This window comes from Euwallacea similis, chromosome 35 (genome assembly GCF_039881205.1).
Source record: "Euwallacea similis isolate ESF13 chromosome 35, ESF131.1, whole genome shotgun sequence".
NCBI lineage: Eukaryota > Metazoa > Arthropoda > Insecta > Coleoptera > Curculionidae > Euwallacea > Euwallacea similis.
In genome coordinates, this window is record NC_089643.1 from 622,419 (window position 1) to 643,528 (window position 21,110).

The window sequence follows — 21,110 nt, forward strand, 5'->3', positions numbered from 1 at the left end:
CTACCAATTAGGAAAATAAACGTTTTGGGATTTAACCTTGTTTTTGAATTATTGAATTTTATATTAAATTAAATACAAAAAGTTAATAGGAATAAAAGTAATTATAACACTCGTACATATACACACCCATGCCCTGTACTGTATCGAGAGTTAATTGTTAGTTTTAATACAAAAATAGTAGATTGTACCCCCCAACTTGGAACCCCATTGCATTGTTTTAAATGGAAAAAGTATTAAATACCAGTATTAAAAACGTAGGTATTTCTGTACAATGCACAGCACAAACCGTTTCTTTTTGTTTACTATATTAAGTAATATTACCATCAGGTCTACAAATTATTAACCAACAACATAATAACGTCCCCAACTCTCGCAGACGCCGCTCTAAACCGCGCTAAAACCTTCCAAAACTACAATGCCTTCATAACATTAACTGAAACTCTAGCTGAAGCCCAGGCCGACCAGTCTTTGAAACGTTACAATGACAGCGAACCTTTATCTGAACTTGATGGAGTCCCCATTGCAATCAAAGACAATTTTTGCACAAAGCACAGCAAAACGACGTGTGCTGCAAAGATGTTGGAAAATTTTCAACCACATTACAATGCTACTGTGGTTGAGAGACTTGAAAATGCTGGGGCAGTTTTAATAGGAAAAACTAATTTAGACCAATTTGCTATGGGGTCTGGTACTGTGGACTCAATATTTGGACCCACAAGGAATGTTTGGGGCTATGATAGTGAAGATCATTTTCGAATTGTAGGTGGAAGTAGTGGGGGGAGTGCTGTGGCTGTAGCTGCAGGAATATGTTTTGGGTAGTTACTATCTAAATTCATGTAATGTGTGATGATCCTAATGATTTCAGGGCAATAGGGTCAGACACGGGGGGATCCACAAGAAACCCTGCTTCATATTGTGGACTAATAGGCCTTAAGCCAACTTATGGGCTTGTGTCAAGGTGGGGTCTAATACCTCTTGTAAATTCAATGGATGTGCCTGGAATCTTAACTCGTACTGTTGATGATTGTGTTAGTATATTAAATGCAGTGGCAGGATTTGATAGCAAGGATTCCACATCGCTTACAAAGCCCTATAAAAAAATTAGGTACTTATTTGTATGATTAATACTATGTGTAAGTAATTTTTGAAACTGCAGACTTCCTGGAGCTAATCAAATGTCAATAAAAGACCTAAAAATTGGCATCCCTGTTGAATATTTTAATGGTCTTTTAAGTTCTGAAGTACACCAGGCTTGGAATGAAATTGCAAATGTCTTAGAGGGAGATGGGGCCATAGTCAAACAGGTCTGTGTACTAATTTGAGAAATTTTCTCTATTGAAAATTTTCAAATAGGTCTCATTGCCTAATACAGAGCACAGTATTGTATGCTATTCAGTTCTGAATCAGTGTGAAGTAGCCAGCAATATGGCCAGATATGATGGTATAGAATTTGGGTTTAGGGCTAATGAAAATACATCAACAGAAAAATTATTTGCTACCAGCAGGAGTTTAGGGTTTAATGAGGTGGTGCGCAATAGAATTCTTACTGGGAATTATTTTCTTTTGGGCAGGTAAAGATTTGTGTGCAATGAAAAGAATATCTAATCATTTTTAGTTTAAAATTTGATCTAAAATTTATTTATCAGAAATTATGAGAAATATTTCAATCAAGCCTTAAAAGTCAGAAGACTGATATCTGATGATTTCCACAAAGCTTGGGAAGATGTTCAGATTTTATTGACTCCCACTACACTAACCACTGCACCTTATTATAAAGATTTTGTGCAGAAAACTAATCGTGATCAGTGTGCTTTGCAGGATTACTGCACGCAACCCGCAAATATGGCAGGTAAAATTGTGCTTGTGTTGTAAAAACTATGGTTTTTGTATATGGTATACATATGGTATGACATTTTGTAAAATTTAATTTTATAGGGGTTCCAGCAGTATCGGTTCCAATAAAATTGTCAAGCGAGGGACTTCCTATTAGTCTTCAGCTTATAGGAAGAAATTTAAGTGAGCCCATGTTACTGGCAGTTGCGAAATATATAGAAAGTATTGTACAGTTTCCACATTTTGTACATAGAGTATCTTAAGTCAACATTTTTCTTTATTAATTCATTCATCATGAGTCAGCTCTAAGGGTGACTGGCTCATCTTGCATTACACAAAATCTGGTTAATGGGGGGCAATGTCTATTTCAAGGATGTTAAGAATTGAGGCCCAAACTGACTGAACTTTAGGAGAGCTCTAAAAGGTCTGACTCTAGCTAAAACCTCAGAGAGAAATCGCGAGTGCTATTGCGGTTATTTCGAGAACTATAACAGTGACTATCCAGAGAACATCGTGAGCGACCTGAATCCAATCTTCTTCTATACACTTTTTTGTTCTTTGAAGTTATCGGGAAACATCACTTCACTCCAGTTAATAGGAACAAGAGCTCTGGTCTTAATTGGATTGTCTTTGACATTTCTTAAAAATTGTGAAGGCTCACGGCTTGGTCAATTATGTCACATTTTCCAGCTTAAGAAAGATGATTTTCCTTCTGCCTGGAAACGTTCTTGGATTGTCCCAATTTTTAAGTCTGGATCTAAAAAGAATATTAAAAATCATAAAAAGCTTTTATTGCTTTTGATTTTGATAAAGCTATTTCAATTAATAATTACACGACCTTTTTGAAACCGTCAATTGCGGGTATCTCCTGGTTAGCATGAATTCTTTCAGAGTATGTAGACTGGAACGAATCTAGGAGTGATTAAGAACCGCATTGTGAAGTGTCGAAACTGACTCATAGGTAGCTGTGGCGATCTAAAAGGATTCCACAAAGGTCTTTGCTCGATTCTCTAATAGGCTCCTGGTCAGAAAGGTGCAAGCTCTTGGAATTGCTATGCTCTATGTTTGAAGGATCTCATCAGATCGGAAACAATGTGCCTAGATCCAGAAAACTATCGTGAGATTTCCAAATTTTCAAGAATAGAATTAAAGATTATTAATGATTGTTGGTTGTGTTTTGCCGATTTGATTCCCTTTTTGTCTTTCGTCGTAGACATAATTTTTTTCAATACGTATTGTGCAATTTAGAGTTGTTTTTATCACACTAAGTACCAAGAAATAAAATATATGAAAAAAAATTTACCATCAAATGTCGGAGGCCTGGTGTAAACAGCTTTCATAACCAAAAGTGGCACTATCTTGAAAATAGAAATTTTATTTTCTTTGTTCTCTTCATATTACGTAAAGGGTAAAACTTTTAAATTTTCTTCAAGAATGGAGTCCCCCATTTATTTTAGAACGGCATCGAATTTTATGCTCTCAAAGAAATGTCATGTGGTTAAATTTGAGACTATTAAACTTCAGCTATCTTGAAATCAGTGGAAATCTCGACTACCTAAGCAGGAATTTGACATATAAAACCATCAGCTTACTTCATACAAATTGTTTATTAATTTATTTACCTGAAAAATTCCTTGGAAAAAACAAAAAACAGTACTTACATTATGTAGAAAGGAGACAAACGCGTGGAAAGTCCTGCTTCTGCCATTTAATGCACAAACACCAGTTATAAATTACGAACTAAAAATACATTTAAGTTAAAAACGAAAATACTGTAAACCGTTAAAATCCGATCGGGCTAAATCTAAACGCTTAAACCTACAGAGCAGTACATAGTCGAGGATTGTTATACCTAAATATTATCCATATGTATGATGTATGATACATTCTCACATAAATGAATTATTATTCAAACTCAGATTATTAATTATAGATGTTAAATCCAGGCATACGCAGTGTTATTCTGACAAAAATATAATAACAACCTTGAGCCTTGAACAGAGACAAAAATCACGCAATTATTAACCAAATATGTAATGATCTTTATAAAGAATAGTGGTTCTGACAAAAATTATTTCTATATTTGAATATGAATGGAGCTGGTTCGATCTCGAAATGAAATGAAATAGCGAAACGTACAAAGAGACTTAAGGTTCGTAAATTTTCATGGACTCAACTTTGGCTTTATGCTCGGGTGTGTCCTCAGAAGCGATGACCAAAGTATGCCAATAACCCATGCTCAAGCCGGTTACCTTAACTCCTTGCATGCGGGTGACCTGGTTAAGAACCAATATAAAACAGTGTATACTAGTTTAGGGAATGTTTCTTACTTCTTTGGGAGTGGTGCTGCTCTTCTGCATATCACCCAAACCCAGCTCACCGTAAGTAGGAGAAGCTCCCCACGCTATGCAAGTCTCGTCAGCCGCAATCACTATTGAAGTGTAGCTGGTGCCGACGTGACTGATGGTCCAACCCGCTAAATCTTGAACAGGTTTCGGGTACATATTAGCCTGAAAAAAAAAAGAGTTTAAAAACAATGATCTTAGAAAATCTTGCACTTAAAAACACTAGAAACCATCAAAGATGTTTGTGGTCGAATAACTTACGTCACCAGTACGCTTGGTCTGACCAAAAAGGAATAATCCGTTGTGCTCTGTTATTGCGAGAGTGTAGGTGGATCCGCAATGCACCGAACGCACCCCTCTAGATTGACTATCAAAATATTTAATCAGTCGAGGTACCTGTAAATAAGTATTTGAATTCCATTATTTGACTAGAATGATGCTGTAATCACTGCCTATACAGCGTTATACAAAAGGTTGTTCACAGAATACTAGGACATTAGCTACGTTTACATATCCCAAAAACTTCCTTACAAATAAAACTAAATATTGAAAATGATTCCGAATCTTTTCTTTACAGCTTTTAGAGTTTGTTTAGTTCCAATTTGGTTCCAATTTGGTGTAGAATCTAAATTCTATTCTTAAAGACACAAATAATATGATTAGATAGAACTTAGCGGAAAAAATACGACCTAATTGATATTGACAACCTACAGAGTGATAAGTGTATTTGGGTCAGACCTCATTTTACTTTCCTATGGTCACAACAACAAACATTCTGTTACATATTAAAAATATTGATGAAACTTGGTGCGAATCTACCCTAGAAGCTTGTAAACAACTTTTTAGCAATATCCTGTATACGTCTAGTCAGATATTTGAAAAGATGACAGAATATACGACAAAGTTTGTTCCCCCGTCGTATAATGTATAATGGAAGTTTAGCAAAAATAACTTTGTCTATAATCACAACATTTTTATATAAACTTTTTTTATTTCTTTTTGTCATGTGCTTCTTTTCGCTCGTCCCTTTTTAATATCTTATGATTCTATTTTTATTTAACCATTATAAACCTCTTGATTAGTTTTAGGTCCTTTTATAATATAAGCATCCTAGATATTGTCACTTAAAATATCTGATTAGACTGCTTTTATTATTCAGAAATTGGTTTATCTCCAGATCTTACCATTTCGTCCTTTTGTTCCGCATGTCCCAGTCTCCCGAACCCTCCAAATCCCCAAGAGAACGCCCTCTTACGGCTATCAATGGCCACTGTGTGATTAGGGCCGCAACCGAAATCCACAATCTCCGTGACGTCTACAGGAGACACGTGCCCGTCCTTACTTTTCTCGATATACAAAACGACCCTCTTGGGACTGGTCTCGAAATTGAAGCACAACTTTGTGGCCGTCTTGAAGTACTTTCCATCAGTGTTGTGGCCCAACTGACCGTATTCTGGCAAGCCGAAGGTGTAAAGCCCCCCTTTGACGTCGAGGATGACGGAAAATTCGGCTCCACACCCGATTTTCACGATAGGGGGGCCACGGTAATTGATGCGCGTTGGGGTAAGGATTTGAGGCTGCAAATTTCCCACCCCGCATTGGCCGGATTTATTGTCCCCGCATGCGTACACCGTTCCTAATGAATATAATTAATGTATGTCTTTGTTATAAGACTAATGTTAAGTTTATACTAACCAGTATCAGTTAAAAACAGCGTGTGATGTCTTCCGCAAGCCGCACTAATAACGTTCATTTTCTCCAGTGCTGGTACCAAAGTTGGCTTGGATACAGACGTGGTGTTGTCCAGTCCCAATTGGCCTTGAGGGTTGCGGCCAAAGGTATAAGTCTTACCTTCACCATCTACCAGGACATTGTGAGCAGACGTACAGCCGCTTACTGCTAAGCGTACCTATTAAGGAGCGGCTTTTAAACCTCCAGGGCGACATTGAGCCAACACCTATAAGGTTTATTAACAGATAGAACCAAACTACCAAACTACTTGATTAGACCACACAACTTCTGCTATACTACCTCCTAAACTATTCCAAGAACAGTTATTTCAACGCTTATAATAATTTCAACCATTGATTCCAACCAAGTAAACCAAACCAGTGAATCATGAAAATAACACACCCTTTTCTATAACTTAAATAGTTAACATAAATAGAAACAAACATTTGGCCTCCAACCCCCTACTTTTGAGGGATTTGGGTGCAACTAAATTTGAAGTAGAAACAACCAGTGAGGTCTTAAAAACTCACCTTCCAATCACCAAATCGGTGAGGAGACCAGAGGTTGGGAACCATTTTGATGCCCTTAAAGTCTCGTTTTCCGGCCGCATCCCAATTCACGCCTCCAAAAATGAGCAATTGTCCCACTGGTTTGAGGAGGGTATTAAGCAATTCTTTCGGTAAAGGGCTCATATCGTCCAGAACATCCCCATGACCTTAATATTGAAACGAATGAAATTGACCCTTGTAAAGTAACCAAGACATTATTGTCAATTAAGAACGCAATTATTTTTGAATACATTGTTTTCTCAAATATTTTTAAGCTAAGCATTGATATTGGTCTTTAGTTTTGAGAGACCTGTTTATCATCCTTTTCATATACGAATATTGACTTAGGTTGTTTAGTTTTTGTGGGTAATTACCCGGAGGGAATACTACAATTTATCTTGTACGAAACAATATCGCAGACCACCTTACCTATGTATTTCAGAATGTCCACCGGAACATTATTCATTACCCTTCACTACTTGTTTCGGAGACTCAAACTCTAAACATCTGCTGAGCATTCATCAGTACCAGGAACATCATAGGGATATCCCCCCTCCCTTTTGCATGACCAAGTCGTGGTGCCTGTTGTACGTATTATGCACTGAAGCTGGTTCGACTAATCGCGGAGAGATGTGTCATTTTGTTTTTTACTTTTTTAGACTCGGTATTTAATTCATTTTTATTAAAGATAACGCAAAAAAAAATTATAACAAAGATTCAAAATGACAACTAACCAAGTTAGTTGTATAAATTTGTTCTTTGAATCATTAAATCGCGCACCCGTTGTAAGGTGTGAGGATCTTGCTCTTCAAAGAGAGAGGCTACCATCACTCTTCCCAAAAGTTCCTCTTGGGTGGCTACAGGAGTTTTATACATCAACGACTTGATGTAATCTCAGAGAAAAATATCCACTGGGCTTAAATCGAGACTTCATGCTGGCCACCTGATAACCCCACCTATTCCGATCCATTACTCACAAAAATATTTATTTATATGATCCTGCACAGTACAAGCAAAATGTGCAAGTGTACCGTCTTGATGGAACCACGTTCTATCCCGCATACCCAGAGGAACGTGTGCAGTAGCTAATAGCTCTGAAAGTATGCCTTGCAGAAAATTTAGATAGGTGTTACCAGTTAGCCAAGGTAGAAGCAGGAACGGATCAACTAAAAAGTTTTAATGAGCTCTGATCCACGCGGCTTGAGGATTGTGATCAGCCCATATTGCACCAAAAGATAAAAAAAGTGTTTATTTCATTTATTTTTATTTTACTCACTTAACTATCGAAATCTTTTGAATAAAAATGACTCTCGAGCCAAAACGGCTCATTTCTGACTAGAAGTTTCTATGCAAAAATTGTTCACCGCAGTCCCCTATAAGCTCCTTAAGTTTGCCAATTTCTTTGCAATAGGAAATGTATTTTTTTATTCCGTCGGGGTATGTTTGCATAATGAAACTATTGCCTCGAATTCGCAACTTTTCCCCCATTTTAGCTTCACAGAAGGCAGGTTGCAAATTTTTTTATAAGTTTTCGTAGCGATGTCATTTTGTAGGTAATTCATTCGAATGGTAATGCGAGGATGAATAAGGTATTGGCAATGCGCCCTGTGCTTATAATTGAAATAAACGAGTTTTCTTTTGTTCTAAAGGCTTGTGTTAGTATATCTTAGTGAATAAAAGTGAGCAGTGTTTAACTGCCATTTTGTGAGTGAAACGGAACGTTCCTGAAGTGATTCTGGCTCACGCTTTAGGTGTTCAGGGGTGGGGTCTGATTGTTATTTCTTGTAGTTTACATTTAAGTTTTGTCAGGTCGAGAACGACGTATTAAAATTTCCGTTTAAAGCCGAAATTATTTACAATTTTAGCTCCTATGGAAGGTACTCGAGACTATCTTTGGACGTGGCCGAAGAATGATATCGCAACTTGAGCTGTTTCGAAGATTTTAAAAACATTTTTCAGGAATTAATACTGTTTTTTTTGTGATTCATGTCTCAACTGCGTATGCCTCTGCTTCGAGTCGAAATAAATTCGAAACTTTAACTGTTTTAAAGATTTTTTTTCATGAGTTACTATTGAACTTTTTTCAAGAAGAAAACATTAAATTTTTTCAAGGATATTGATTTTTTTTGTGTTTTAGGTTTCAACTGTATACATGTCTGCTTCTAGTCGAAATTAATTCAAGACTCGAACTGTTTCGCAGATTAATTTTTTTTTTTAATATTAATACTACATTTTTTTGTTTTCTTAGATTAATTGGATCAGTTGTAATGTAAAATCGGTGAAATAGGGACAACTATTTACTCTTCTTGCAAAACACTTTACCCCATTTATTGGAGGCTCTTCCATTATAACTTCGTAACGGAATGTGGTTTATGTACTGCGGGGCATCACCCCACTTTATTGTAAATGTTCGTAGATCTTTAAATGAAGCATATCCTAATAGAAGGATCGGAACAGACTACCGTGCATTTTTCATTTAACGCCTCTAGACTTTTTCCTGATAGCTATTAAATCAACAGTATATGCTTCTCCTGCTACGGAAGCTGAGCTACTGCAAAGAATTTTCAACGCTGCAGATTATTTTACAGGCGGTAACAATAATACAACTTTTATTTGCGAACCACGCTCCATTTTTAATATTTCTACGCATTAAAAAAAAGATCTCGCTCACATCAAAACACGCCAATTTATGTAGTAGCACTTAGTTCCAAAATTAGTAAAAATCTATAAAAGCGTTTAGCAATAATTTCAAAAAAACGATATTAACTTAAATACTTTGGGGCAGTGTAGCGGTAAAATAAAGCCACATTGGATATAGGTAAGTTTGCCTTAACGCCCTATTTTTGATTCGGGAATTTTTGGGCAAGCATTTTACATTGTCATGTCATGTGGTACATGTCACTTCAAGAACACCCTGTATATTTTCCGGTAATTTGTCTATTGGTTTTGTGATACTTATATCGCAATTTGAGATGTTTGCGTATAACGCATATATACATGGTTGATATACGCAGATTACTGTTTAATTTTTCTATTTATCCAATACACAGATGTCCCGCGAACGTTTGATGTAGATGTACAAACGAAAAAAGAGAGCAAACAAAAATTCGCTGTGCTATAGGAAAATATTTTGATATGCAGTATATTTGTAATTTATATTCTCCGCCGCGTAGACTGTTGCCCAATGCTCTGCCAATCTTTAAGGTTCGCTCAGAAATCCTAAATGTAATTATTTGACCATTACAGCCTGAAATCTCAGTAATGTATATTTAATATCTGATCAGATCCTCTTGGAAAGATTATCACATTGTCATCCAACTCCGTAACACGATCATCGGTGTCAGCCGAGCGATATCATTAATATTAGTTTTGAAACAATATTTTCTCTCCACGAATTATACCTGAGAAGATTAACATTGAAGCCCCTAGTAGCTACAAGGTGCTCCATAAATTGTGGCAATTACAAACTTTCTATTACATATTAGAAACTCTGAGACATAAAACGCACAAAGACTTTGAATCAATCCTATTTTCATTTTCAAGTATTTGACGTTTATGTTACATTTGATAAAAATTGCTGTCCCTCCACCCCTACCTCCTATTCTTGCTGAATGGCTACTTAGATTACTCGCTGAATAGTCACTTAGATTAAAATTTTTAAAGTAAACATTCTATAATGTATTCTCCTGAAGGCTTGTCATTTAATATATAAATGGTTTGTCCAGCTAGTGCAGAGCTTCTAATTCCAGGTTTTGTTAGGGAGGCTCTTTGTGTTCAAGCAAAAAATGGTAAACTATTTCATGCTTTGGTTCTAATTTTTTTTTAATTTTGGTTCTACACCCTTTTTTTCAGTTTTGTCTGCCCTCAGGAGAGTTGTGAAGAAATTTATGAAAAGTTCTTTTTACTTTTGTCCAAAAATTCATGGTACTTGCTAAAGTCTAATTTGAGCATAGCAACATTTTGCAGCCAGGCATTGCTGTTACATAACTCATCTTTTTTGTCCAGGGGGGAAACAATAGCAAATGTCTCAAGTTAGTTTTTTGAAGCAGCCAGCTGTTTTGCAGTAAGATTCAAATCATTATAACCCGCCTTGCTTGCTATGCGTTTATAAATAATTGATTCTTTAACATTCTCGTTAACTCTAAATTTGTTTATAAACAATAGTTGCTAAAACTGACAATGAACTTGAAATTTTATATACCAGTTCTGGAAGCTTAAAGACAGCATAAAACCAACTGATTTCATGAATAAATTTCTGAAGAAATAATAAAAAAGGGAGGTTTATTTACACAAGGGACAAACATTCACTTTCGATGGCAAGTTAGCCTTCTTAATAAGTTGGAATAGGAGGGTGCACGATGGTAATAGGCATAAAATAATTGAAATTGAAGGCCTTAAGTTTTAGCATCAACTGATATCAAACCACAAGCAACAGAGAACTGCATATAAAACAAATTACTATCAACTTGGCTCTCTATTTCACTGTTGAACTGTTTCCCGAAATCGAGAATGATTAGAGAAGGGGAAACAAGGCAACTTACCAACAATAAGCACTTCATCAGGTTGGGGAGCATCCCCATCTCTACTATCACTTAAATCCGACTCATCAGTCTCATCTTTGCGTTTGGCCCTTTTGGCATTCAGCTTCTTCGGAGGCGCCTTCTTTCTTTTAATGGACGTCGACATTCTATTGTCTAGCAAGCCTAAGGAAAAAACAAAATGAACGTAGCCTCCTAACCTTCCTTTTGTTTTCTTTGAACCGATCAAGCAAGCCGGCTTTCCCTAATCGATACAGGTGGTTCCGGTGGTGAACTTACCGAAAAATTACAGCAAAATAGCGTTTTTTTAAAATTGTTTTCAGAAAAACGCGTTGATTTGAAGGACGCGAACTGCCCTTGCGTCCTAAATCATCTATCAAAAAGGCAAAATTACGTTCTCTCCCTTCCCTACCTAAATGTCTTTACGGTTACTTTTACATTAACGGTAAATCGGTAATAGCAACAGCAAACAGAAATTGACAGATATGTGCGACTGTTGCCATCTGTAGCTAACCGCCAATTGTAGGCATGGGGTAGGACTCAGAAGCGAAATCTCCATCCCACTCCCGACTTCGGCAACTTCGACGTTGTTTAACGCTTTATGTTAAAAATTTACAGTGCCTTACGTTTATGTACAATAAAAAATACAATGATATATTAAAAATAAAAATGAAATAAATAATTTATTAATTATGCTAGACTTAATAACTAATACATCCCTATTGATCTTTACGTGAAACAAACGACCCTCTACAGAATGTCATAATGACATTAACCACCGATGATGACAGTGACAGTAACTTTTGTTTTGATGTTGTAATTTATGTTCGTTTTTCAGCTGTGATGAAAAGTTTGAAATAAAAGTTTATTCATTCTGTTTAAACAATTATATAAAGCAAAATAAGGCTATTTGCAATCATGATGAAAGACGACAAACTATTTTTCCACAAGACAGTTATGCATTTAGCCCGATCTTTGGCCAGCATTAAGAGCAGTCCGTGGGACAAGGTAAGTGCCCCCACAAAAAAAAGTCTTTAGTTTAGTTACCTAATTGTTACTCACTTATTTCGCGGAGTAAAAGTCCAAGTTTTAATTACCTTACTACGTTTGATGTCATAGAGATAAATGATTCCAATGTCACATTTATGTTACTTAATATTTGATACAAGACTGTACTTAACTGAAATAAGTTACAACCAGTCACACACATGTTTCCTGTCAAAAATGTACTTATGGACTGTTAATTAAATCATATAGGTGCTTTTAACTTTTTAGCTGCTTTTGGTGAATATCCTTATTGTATGCTAAGCTGTTCTGGACAAATATACTTGCAAAGGCAAAAGAAATAGATATTTGCTGTTGTAACTGGCTATATTTGTATCAATTACCTCTTGCCCCTAGCTACATCAAATACATTTTGAAGCAAATATTCCCATCATCAGCTGTAAACCACTCTTAGTTATATTATGAGTGAACATCTAATTGTCCTTACATCACTACTTAAGAGATTCATTGTGTCTGTTATGGTATTATATTATGTGCCAAGCGACTTCACAACTTTTCTATTTGGACATCATTTTAATTTTATTACTCTACTGCTGATAATAGAAAAAATTACCCTATAGTAATAAAACCACCTCTCCAAGTCCAAATTTCCCATTAGAAATTTTTAAATGAATATAAGATTTATTTTTAACTACAGATATTTTAAGTTTAAAATTTTTCACATTTAAACAGATGTAGGTACAATGAATATGAAGTAAATAATGAAATTATAAAATGGAAACTTGCAAACAAATCTGTTTTGTGGTCATTCCTTTGATAGTAAAAATCAGCATAAATATTTGACTATAGCTTTTGAAAATTAATGTCTGAGCTAAACTGTCTAGATTAAAGAAATTATATTTTATGTATGATTCAATAAAATATATAGATTAATCTGTGGGATTGTCATATAGGAACAGTAAAAGGGTTAATGATCCTGTGTCTACCCTAAAGAGGTAAATATTTACAAATCCAATGTTCAAATGATTCAAATATACAGATATGAACTGATTTTTCTTTTTATTTACCTCATCATTTTCAATTTATTGGATATATGTAATTCATTTTCAGTCAGGATGTTCTTGATTTCATAAATAAACAAATGTATGTGCTTGGCCTTGTTCTGCCAATAAATATTGGATCTGATCCTTTTACCATGATACCTGAAGAATAATCTTTATGTAGTTGCTTAATTTAATTTTCACTTCATTATCAATTTCATCTTCTCTAAATATTCTGACAAACAGGTTTAATTAATATCTAAAAATTCTTTTAAAATTTTCTTTTACAAACTTTTTCTCCATGAATTCACTTATTGCAAACTCTTACATTTACTAGTTAAAACTTTCATTCCCATTTTAGGTGCTACCTTTATATAACATGTGTCCCACAGAATCTCAACATGGGGGTATATCTATTAGTTGCCGTCATCAAGATGCTGTCATTGCATTGGGGATATATTTGCTGGAGTCTAGACTCCAGCACAAAGACAAAATTGTCAACTATCTATTACAATTGGCCAAAGTTTTAGATAAAGCAACTTGGCCTGATGAAATGAAATATAATCCTTCTGATAGTGAGTTTCTATTATGATTTATCAAATTATTTTTACTATTTATTTTTATTTACTAAATATATTAAAGAAATTTAGTTTCCATGTTAGTTTTGTTACTAACAGAATTAGCATAATTTTATCCTTAGGGGTTCCAATGGCAGAAAAATTTAGCTTCAGCTTACACTCCCTCTTAAGTGATGTTGCAGTTAGGTGTGAGGATTATAGAGAAGAAATTATCAATGTGCAGATTGATAGTATGGTAACTTTGACAAGTAACATTTTAAAAATGCAAGACCCTAATAACTGCAATAGTTCGTCAAAATTGTTTTTATGCAAAACTACTTTGCCTGTTCTGATTGGTTTATCCAGAGCTATGGGAAGGTTTTGCACAAGCGACCCACCTTTGATTTGCAGGTAGTAATAATTGATTTAAAATTTATTTTTCAAGAAATTATTTTTAGACTCTATCCTAAACCTGAGCCTCCATTAGGAAAAAAATCAGTTACTAAAGCTCCATATAGTAGAAGCTTCAGTAGTTTCAGGAGTATAATTCCCAGAAGTCTCTCAGGCAACTTAACTGCTACTTTCGATATTTTGGCTATCACACAAGGATATGACACACCTGACGTAGCCTATACCTCAAACTCCCTCAAACGGGGCACCACCATAAATCAACATTCCACTACATATGACCCAACCACTTACTTTTTCGCTAAATTTGGGTCAAGCTTCAATCAATTTCCTCAACTCCGCGTAAGCGACCCTAACGACAAGAAAAACGCCATTATCTTCCCTGAGAGACATTTGGCCACGATTTTAGCGCTCAATAAAAATCTATTGACTAAGGATACATTGTCTTTAATTGATGAACAATCATTGGAAGTTTATACTACAGGGAAGATTCAAATTTTTCCTTACAAAACATTTTCTGAAACGCTTAATTTGGTTATGGTGACGTTAATGAGAGAATTGTTGCAACCTCAGCAGAGCCTTCCAGTGCCGTTCACAAAGGAGGTGCAAGAGTTTGTTAAAAGTAATATAGTTTATAAGAGCAATAATATAGGTTTGATTTACAATGGTGTTAATTTAGGTTTGTATTTGAATGGTCAAACTGAGCTGCAGAGCCGACATCACGACGCCAGCGAAAAAGAAGACCGAGAAAGCAATTTTTCTTTAGTAAATAAATTTAAGGTGAATGTTATGGCTAATGCTGCTTGTGTTGATTTGTTGGTTTGGGCCATTGGGGATGAAACTGGTAAGTTCCATAATAATTATTTCTTAATAAATATGTCTTAGTCTCTTATTAGCTATGTCTATTTCTTGCAGTGGACCTGGAATATAACTTTTCAACTTTGGTGCAATTTTTAACAACCACATTAGGTGACAAGAGGTTTCAGTTTTGGGTTTCTCTTTTCTCATTTATAACCATAAAAGACATTTTTCAGAATGTTTTATTTTAACCAGTTTTTGTAGCTTTAAGTAATTGTGTAGTTCCCTGTCCCGTTTTTCTGCTTAACAAATCATTTAATGGGCAAATAACAGTTTTTTTATTTTGATGCATATAGGTGCAGATAGTTTGTGTGGCAGACTCTCAGAGAAAATCAACACCAATCATGGCTATAGGTTAGTTTTGGCTCACATGCCCCTGCTTATGGTCTGCCTGGAAGGTTTGGGCAAATTAGGGCAAAAATTCCCTAATATAGCCTCAACTTCTATCTACTGTTTGAGAGAGTTTCTCATAGCTCCCTCCCCAATATTATCAAAGCTCCACAAGCAGGCCAATGACAAAAATCAGGGCAAGGACAGTTTAAAAATTATCAGTGAGTTTGCGTCTCCCTGCAATTAACCCTGAATAATTAATCACACTTTAAAGCGTCAACAAATCAATTGAACAAAGATGATTCAATGAAGCCTGTTTCACCAATTCAGAGCTCCTTCGAGAAACTTCGAGATGCTGCTATTGAAAACTTGTGTTACGCCCTTGAAGCTTCACATACATTGGATCCTGAATGTGTTCGAGCTCTTGTAGCGCAGGTCTCCAACAAACTTTTCACTATAGAGAAAAACGATAGGTTATTTTCTTTTTTTGTGGTCCAAATGTATTTTTTTAATTTTTCACTTGTAGTGAATCCACTTTAATTTCGACTAATATTGTCATCATGTTGGGACATGTAGCTGTATCAATGAAAGGTACTCCCAGGACAACTGACACGATTTTGCAATTTTTCCAACAGAGATTTTGCAGGTATAACCAAGGAAACGTGTACTTTTATCTATAATTTATTGCATCTTAGTTATGCCAATTGCCTTTGAGATATATGAATGAAAATTTTAAAGGACTTAGATCATTTTTTGCGTTAAATTGTCTCTAACAGGTTATTAATGAAGCTACGTTAAATTGAATTAAAAATTTAAAGCAATGTTAAAACAGGTAACTGCATGAGTACTAAAGGCTTTCAACATAAGAGTTAACGGAACGTTGAAGTCAAACATGCTGGATTCAGACAACTCTTTATGTCGAACCAATTTCGGGGAGCGATCCTGTAACTCCCGGAGACCAACATTACTGCAATAACAATAATTCTCCTCTGTCTACATTCTTTAACATTAGTTCAGCGTACGATTTTATATCTGTTCAAAGGTAATTTTTAATATAAATTTTGACAGAGGACCATCAGCCTTGGATACCCTGATTGTGGATCAATTAGGATGTATGATTATTGCCCAATGTGAGCCTCATGTGTACGAAGTGGTTATGAAGATGTTTACAATGATCACTGTAGAAAGTGGTAGCGCTACATACGGCAATACAAATGACAAGACCCAATATAGGTAAGTTTTTGTTGCAATTTGAGTTGAGCAATTTCCGAAACAAAAATGTTTTATTTAGTATTTGGAGGATTAAGTGTACCGAGCCTTCAGAAACGTGGTTTCCCCTTATTTTCTTCATTAATTTTTATGGCGTGGTATATTTTCAAATTTTTGCATTTCTTACGATTTCTGTTTTTTAATCAACAGTAACGTCATTTTCACTAATTTAATTAAAAGGTCCCACATATTTGAAAATAACATAAAATTTCTATTTCAACCATGTGTAGGTATCACAAGTTAATCTTTGGAATGAAAATGGAGCCAAAACAAGTTTTTTGTCAAAAAATCAACATGCCGTTATAGTTTTCGAAATAGTCGAATGTTTGACAGATTTTATAGATGATCAATTATTCAGTTGTTTTTTGGACAATTAAAAAATATTGTATAAATGTCATCAAAACCCACTGTTGTTGTAGATTGATACGAGTTGTTCAGGAAAATACAGTATAAAATTATGTAACGATACGTCTGTAGATTTTTCTGCGTAAAATAGTGAATCTGATTTTACTGAAAAAAAAAAAAGGTGAACTCAGTCATTCCTTGAAGAAGCCCGAACTGATTTTAAAGAGATGCTCAGAAAATTTAGAAGAGAAGTAAAAACAAGTAAGCCATAGATGGCTCATGAAGTTGTCAGATAAAAAAGAAGAAAGAAAAGAACCCTGTCTGTTCCTCAAAAATTTCAAGTGATTTTAAAATTCAGAACTAGCTTCAGCAAACAATTTTTTAACAATGCAAATATACCAATTAACGAGAACACGTAATGTTTTTTGTCTTGCGTTTCCAAAGTCTTTGAGAGGCTAAAAAAAGTAAATGGCTACTTAGAAGTACTCGATTTGGATCTAGATCCGGAAGATCCACTGAATTGACGATATTTAACACTATCAAACTTAATTTTGCAAAACTGGATTTAGAGCCACTGGGGTGTTCTTTAAGTTATCCGAAGCTTTGGACATAACACCTTGTTGGAGCGTCTTTACCATTGCAATGTACGCGATTTGTATGTTGAACTATTATAATTATATTTCTCCGAAAAAGAGCAAACCGTTTGTAAAGGGTGTGTTAAAAAATTACTGGCCAAGAATTCCTTGGAAAAATTTGCATACATGACTTATATGTCTAAGTTTAATTCATTATTTACAGGTGGAATGTGTTAATGTTATATTCAAATTTATTGCTGGACTTCTCTACAACATCCATGCAGGAAACAAACTGTTTCAAAGTATTTTTGATCAAGAAATTTTTGACACATCAGTTATTTTGGGAAATACACACGCAAGGTGTAGAGTTTCAGTCTTCGACCCACATATCGTCAATTTCAACGTTCAGTGACCTTAAAATTTAACACTCTAAATTTTTTTGCTTGAGATACTAAGAAGAGCAAGAAACTAAAGTTAGAATCTTGACTTTGAGAAAGAAATTGACAAAGACACTTATTAGCAAAAAGAATTCACTATAAAATTGAACCCTGTCTTCTCTATCGCTTGCGCTTGACTTATGAAATTTGGAAATGAAATGAAAAGAGAAGATAAATTCAATAAAATAACGTTGATTTTAAAGAAGTTCACTTCTAGTTAACTTCCGGTAAAAAGTCGGAAGATACATACAACACGGAAAATTTTGGACATATTACAGCACAAAAATAAATCAAATTTGTATTTTAAAGATTTTAGAAAAACGTAAAGGGGGCATTGGGGAAACCATCTCTTAGTAAAACCCGGTTTTAGTGTACTGATAAATAATTTCAGACATGTATCTCGGTCCGTAATCAATGCTCTAGCTAATATTGCGGACAATATACAGGGAGAAAAGCAAATGAACGAGTTATTAGGGAGGTTACTTGAGCTCTTCGTGCAATTGGGTCTGGAAGGCAAACGTGCAAGCGACAAATCACCTGGTAAGTCTCAGTTCTATGCAGTTTTTGTTTTTCACCTTTAAGACAGTTATTTGTAGTCAAGCGGAGTGTTTTCCAAATTTTGTATTTTAAGAATTAATTAATAGTTATAAACAAATGTAGTAAATAACATAACATACCATAATTGTTCTAATACCTAATATTTTTGTGTAGTTTTAGAAGCAGCTCCATTTAAGATTAAAGAGTCAATGATGGGTATGATACCATTAAGTTGAAACAATTACATAAGTTTTTGCACTCAGCTTTGCATACTAATTCCACATCTAATGCGTTTTAATTAGCAACTTTCCGTTTGGGAATAATTTACAGCAGAGTTCTCTGATAATTAAAAAGTCAAACTTTACAGCAAATAAAAATCGATTATTCCCAACTTCATTAAATTCAATAAAAATCACCTCTAGAGTCTTTAATTTAACAACACTAATACGTAACGTTTCAGTGTATACAGTAAAAAGCAATAAATCCATTTATTTTCCACCTTCTACTATTATTTTTCCTTGATTAGGTGCCTTAAAGGCGTCCAGCTCCGCAGGTAATTTAGGCGTCCTTATTCCTGTAATCGCAGTTTTGTTGCGCAGACTGCCCCCCATCAAAAACCCAAAACCGCGCATCCACAAACTGTTCAGAGACTTTTGGCTGTACTGTGTCATCATGGGCTTCACCGCCTCCGATTCAGGTCTCCCAAGAACCTCTCTTAGCGTTACAAATACTAACTAATTATTCTTCAGGTCTGTGGCCTCAAGAATGGTACGAAGGGGTAAAAGAAATCGCAGTAAAATCTCCGGCTTTAATATCTCCAACATCCAGTCGTTCAGAGATGAGAGAACTACAGTACACTAGCGCTGTTAGAAATGACAGTGTGTCAATCACAGAGCTGCAGGAGTTAAAAAACCAAATACTAGAACTTCTAAAACACCCAGCGGATGTCACTGCGATCGTCAATAACAAGCTAACTTTTGCCCAATGCACGTTTTTACTAAGCGTTTATTGGGTGGAGACTCTACGAGTGCAGCATTCAGGGGAACCCAGTTTGGTACCGATAATATCAGATTATCTGAGCGACTCAGCGTTGCAAAAAGATAAAGCCGGCATGTGGAACTGCGTGGCGTCGGTCAGCGACAGGGTGTTTGAGAAATTTTTGAACGTAATGAAGAATAAACCGAAAGATGAGGCTCGAGAGGCGGACTTGGAACAACACGCGCAGTTTCTGCTGGTGAATTTCAACCACACACATAAACAGATACGGAGGGTGTCGGATAAATTTCTGGCCAGTTTGGTGGATAAGTTTCCGCATTTGCTGTGGAGTAGAAGGTGAGTTTAAGTTAAAACTTTGAAAATCATTTTATCGTCACGATTTGAAAGGTGTAGTTAGGCGAATCATTGGACATATCCATTTATTAAATATTCACAATTTAAGATAGTCGCTGGATATCTGCTGACAAAATTTTACATTAAAGCTAGCTACTTGACAGCACTCAGTTGTACATTAAATATACATAAGCAAGGCAGCCATTTAGTTTTAATATTAACTGTAAATTTTAAAGAAAAAATTAAAAGGTTTAATTAAAGAAAGTTCAGAACATGTAACTAAATTGCATAAGAAACCGTTATAAAACTCGATGAAATATAAAATAACAATAGGGTTCTGCTTTTGTCATTATTGTAGCTAGAATTAGTTCATATATCGAGACAAATGGCACTGCAATCTTAATGTGAATCGCGAATAATATGACATGAATCATGGAAATGCATATTTGCATATGATACTTCTTTATAGCTCTAAAATTCGATATTTCATTCTCAAACTTTTCTTTAATGGACTGGATATAATATATTTTAGGTCATTTTTAATTAACTCTATTCTTGGAAATGAGCATTATTTTCTTAAAGAATGTTTTAATAAAAAAAAGAAAATATTCTCTAGAAGAACTGGCAACACCCTTTGATATAAAACATAATGGTATATGATGGGTTGCTTATCCTTAACGATAAACCTTCCGCAAGCTTGAAAAGTAGCGTTGCCGATGTTAAATTTAAGTTTACATATTCCCATGATTTTGAGGCAGTTTGTTAGTGGCGACTGTGAATGAAAACCAAAACATTATTCACTCTGAGATAATTCGTCGATTAATAAATTTCAAATTCTAAACAAAAAAATATGTATCATCTTCATCTAATTATTGTCTTTAATAATATTAACACAGAGTCTTGTGGACCATGTTGGATATCCTTCAAGTATTGTCTTATTCCTTGGAAATTGACCCAAACCAAGAAACGCCCACTTTGAGGATACCGCAAACTCCCTATTCGATACAGTTGATGGATACTTTGGAAGCCAGAGAGTCGATTGTGAAGGATTTTGCTGCTAATTCTGAAAGAATTATCAAAGAAGCCATGAGGTGGGCTCCACAATGGACTAGGTCACACATCCAGGAGTATATTAACCAAATTCCTACTTCGGGTAAGTTGATATTGTATTTAAAGGTTAAGAAAAGAAAATGGTTTTAAAACACCTCAATAAAGGGTTTGTTTTCACTAATAATTAGATTTTTGGCCCTTAACGATATCGAAAAATATTTTCTTTTGCGCTACAAAATATTAAAATGTTGAATAATAGTGCATTAATTTCAAAATTCCACAAGTTTGAGGGCAGTTTTGACTTATAAAAGCACTCACTCTTAGCTCATGTTTGTAGTTTTTAGTTAACTCTTCCTCTTCAATTTGCTTAGCATA

General features: G+C 35.1%; 3 protein-coding genes and 1 long non-coding RNA gene across 8 annotated transcripts in view; 2 read left to right on the forward strand and 2 right to left on the reverse strand.

Moving 5' to 3' along the window:
• Window positions 1-81: 81 nt before the first annotated feature.
• On the forward strand, window positions 82-2,099 carry GatA (glutamyl-tRNA(Gln) amidotransferase subunit A, mitochondrial). The gene is made up of 7 exons (XM_066404625.1): window positions 82-254; window positions 328-815; window positions 866-1,105; window positions 1,157-1,304; window positions 1,354-1,571; window positions 1,647-1,849; window positions 1,936-2,099. Exons 1-7 carry the CDS (start codon window positions 222-224, stop codon window positions 2,094-2,096), a joined length of 1,491 nt encoding a protein of 496 aa, XP_066260722.1. The 5' UTR covers window positions 82-221; the 3' UTR covers window positions 2,097-2,099.
• On the reverse strand, window positions 1,912-2,895 carry LOC136418540 (uncharacterized). Its single transcript, XR_010752933.1, has 2 exons — window positions 2,672-2,895; window positions 1,912-2,590 (listed from the first exon to the last, which is right to left on the reverse strand). It is a non-coding gene; the product is annotated as an uncharacterized lncRNA (long non-coding RNA).
• Window positions 2,896-3,421: 526 nt separating this feature from the next.
• On the reverse strand, window positions 3,422-11,143 carry LOC136418539 (protein RCC2 homolog). The gene is made up of 7 exons (XM_066404626.1): window positions 10,999-11,143; window positions 6,440-6,624; window positions 5,874-6,087; window positions 5,363-5,814; window positions 4,440-4,574; window positions 4,164-4,343; window positions 3,422-4,109 (listed from the first exon to the last, which is right to left on the reverse strand). Exons 1-7 carry the CDS (start codon window positions 11,141-11,143, stop codon window positions 3,981-3,983), a joined length of 1,440 nt encoding a protein of 479 aa, XP_066260723.1. The 3' UTR covers window positions 3,422-3,980.
• Window positions 11,144-11,801: 658 nt separating this feature from the next.
• The window catches only part of Pi4KIIIalpha (phosphatidylinositol 4-kinase III alpha), a 95,648-nt gene continuing 86,339 nt past the window's right edge, over window positions 11,802-21,110 (forward strand). For 3 of the 5 annotated variants that reach the window (XR_010752925.1, XM_066404579.1, XM_066404580.1), the window contains exons 1-14: window positions 11,802-12,003; window positions 13,402-13,615; window positions 13,741-14,008; window positions 14,056-14,627; window positions 14,685-14,849; window positions 14,921-14,974; window positions 15,160-15,414; window positions 15,468-15,666; window positions 15,720-15,839; window positions 16,262-16,426; window positions 18,211-18,359; window positions 18,883-19,053; window positions 19,106-19,688; window positions 20,582-20,838. Coding sequence is in view for 4 of the 5 variants with exons in the window: in XM_066404579.1 (XP_066260676.1) it covers window positions 11,914-12,003; window positions 13,402-13,615; window positions 13,741-14,008; window positions 14,056-14,627; window positions 14,685-14,849; window positions 14,921-14,974; window positions 15,160-15,414; window positions 15,468-15,666; window positions 15,720-15,839; window positions 16,262-16,426; window positions 18,211-18,359; window positions 18,883-19,053; window positions 19,106-19,688; window positions 20,582-20,838 (3,262 nt within the window). In the remaining variant the exon portion in view is untranslated. Of the gene's footprint in view, window positions 12,004-13,401; window positions 13,616-13,740; window positions 14,009-14,055; window positions 14,628-14,684; window positions 14,850-14,920; window positions 14,975-15,159; window positions 15,415-15,467; window positions 15,667-15,719; window positions 15,840-16,261; window positions 16,427-18,210; window positions 18,360-18,882; window positions 19,054-19,105; window positions 19,689-20,581; window positions 20,839-21,110 lie in introns of those variants that run through there. The other 2 variants (XM_066404582.1, XM_066404581.1) reach the window with 2 other exon arrangements.

Coding starts and splice junctions, on each gene's coding strand:
- GatA (XM_066404625.1), top strand. CDS start 222: ATGGAAAAAGTATTAAATACCAGTATTAAAAAC. Junction 1,572..1,646: donor AATTATTTTCTTTTGGGCAG/GTAAAGATTTGT, acceptor TTTATTTATCAG/AAATTATGAGAAATATTTCA. Junction 1,850..1,935: donor GCAACCCGCAAATATGGCAG/GTAAAATTGTGC, acceptor TTAATTTTATAG/GGGTTCCAGCAGTATCGGTT.
- LOC136418539 (XM_066404626.1), bottom strand. CDS start 11,143: ATGTCGACGTCCATTAAAAGAAAGAAGGCGCCTCCGAAGAAGCTGAAT. Junction 6,088..6,439: donor ACCGATTTGGTGATTGGAAG/GTGAGTTTTTAA, acceptor GCTCCTTAATAG/GTACGCTTAGCAGTAAGCGG. Junction 5,815..5,873: donor GCTGTTTTTAACTGATACTG/GTTAGTATAAAC, acceptor TATATTCATTAG/GAACGGTGTACGCATGCGGG.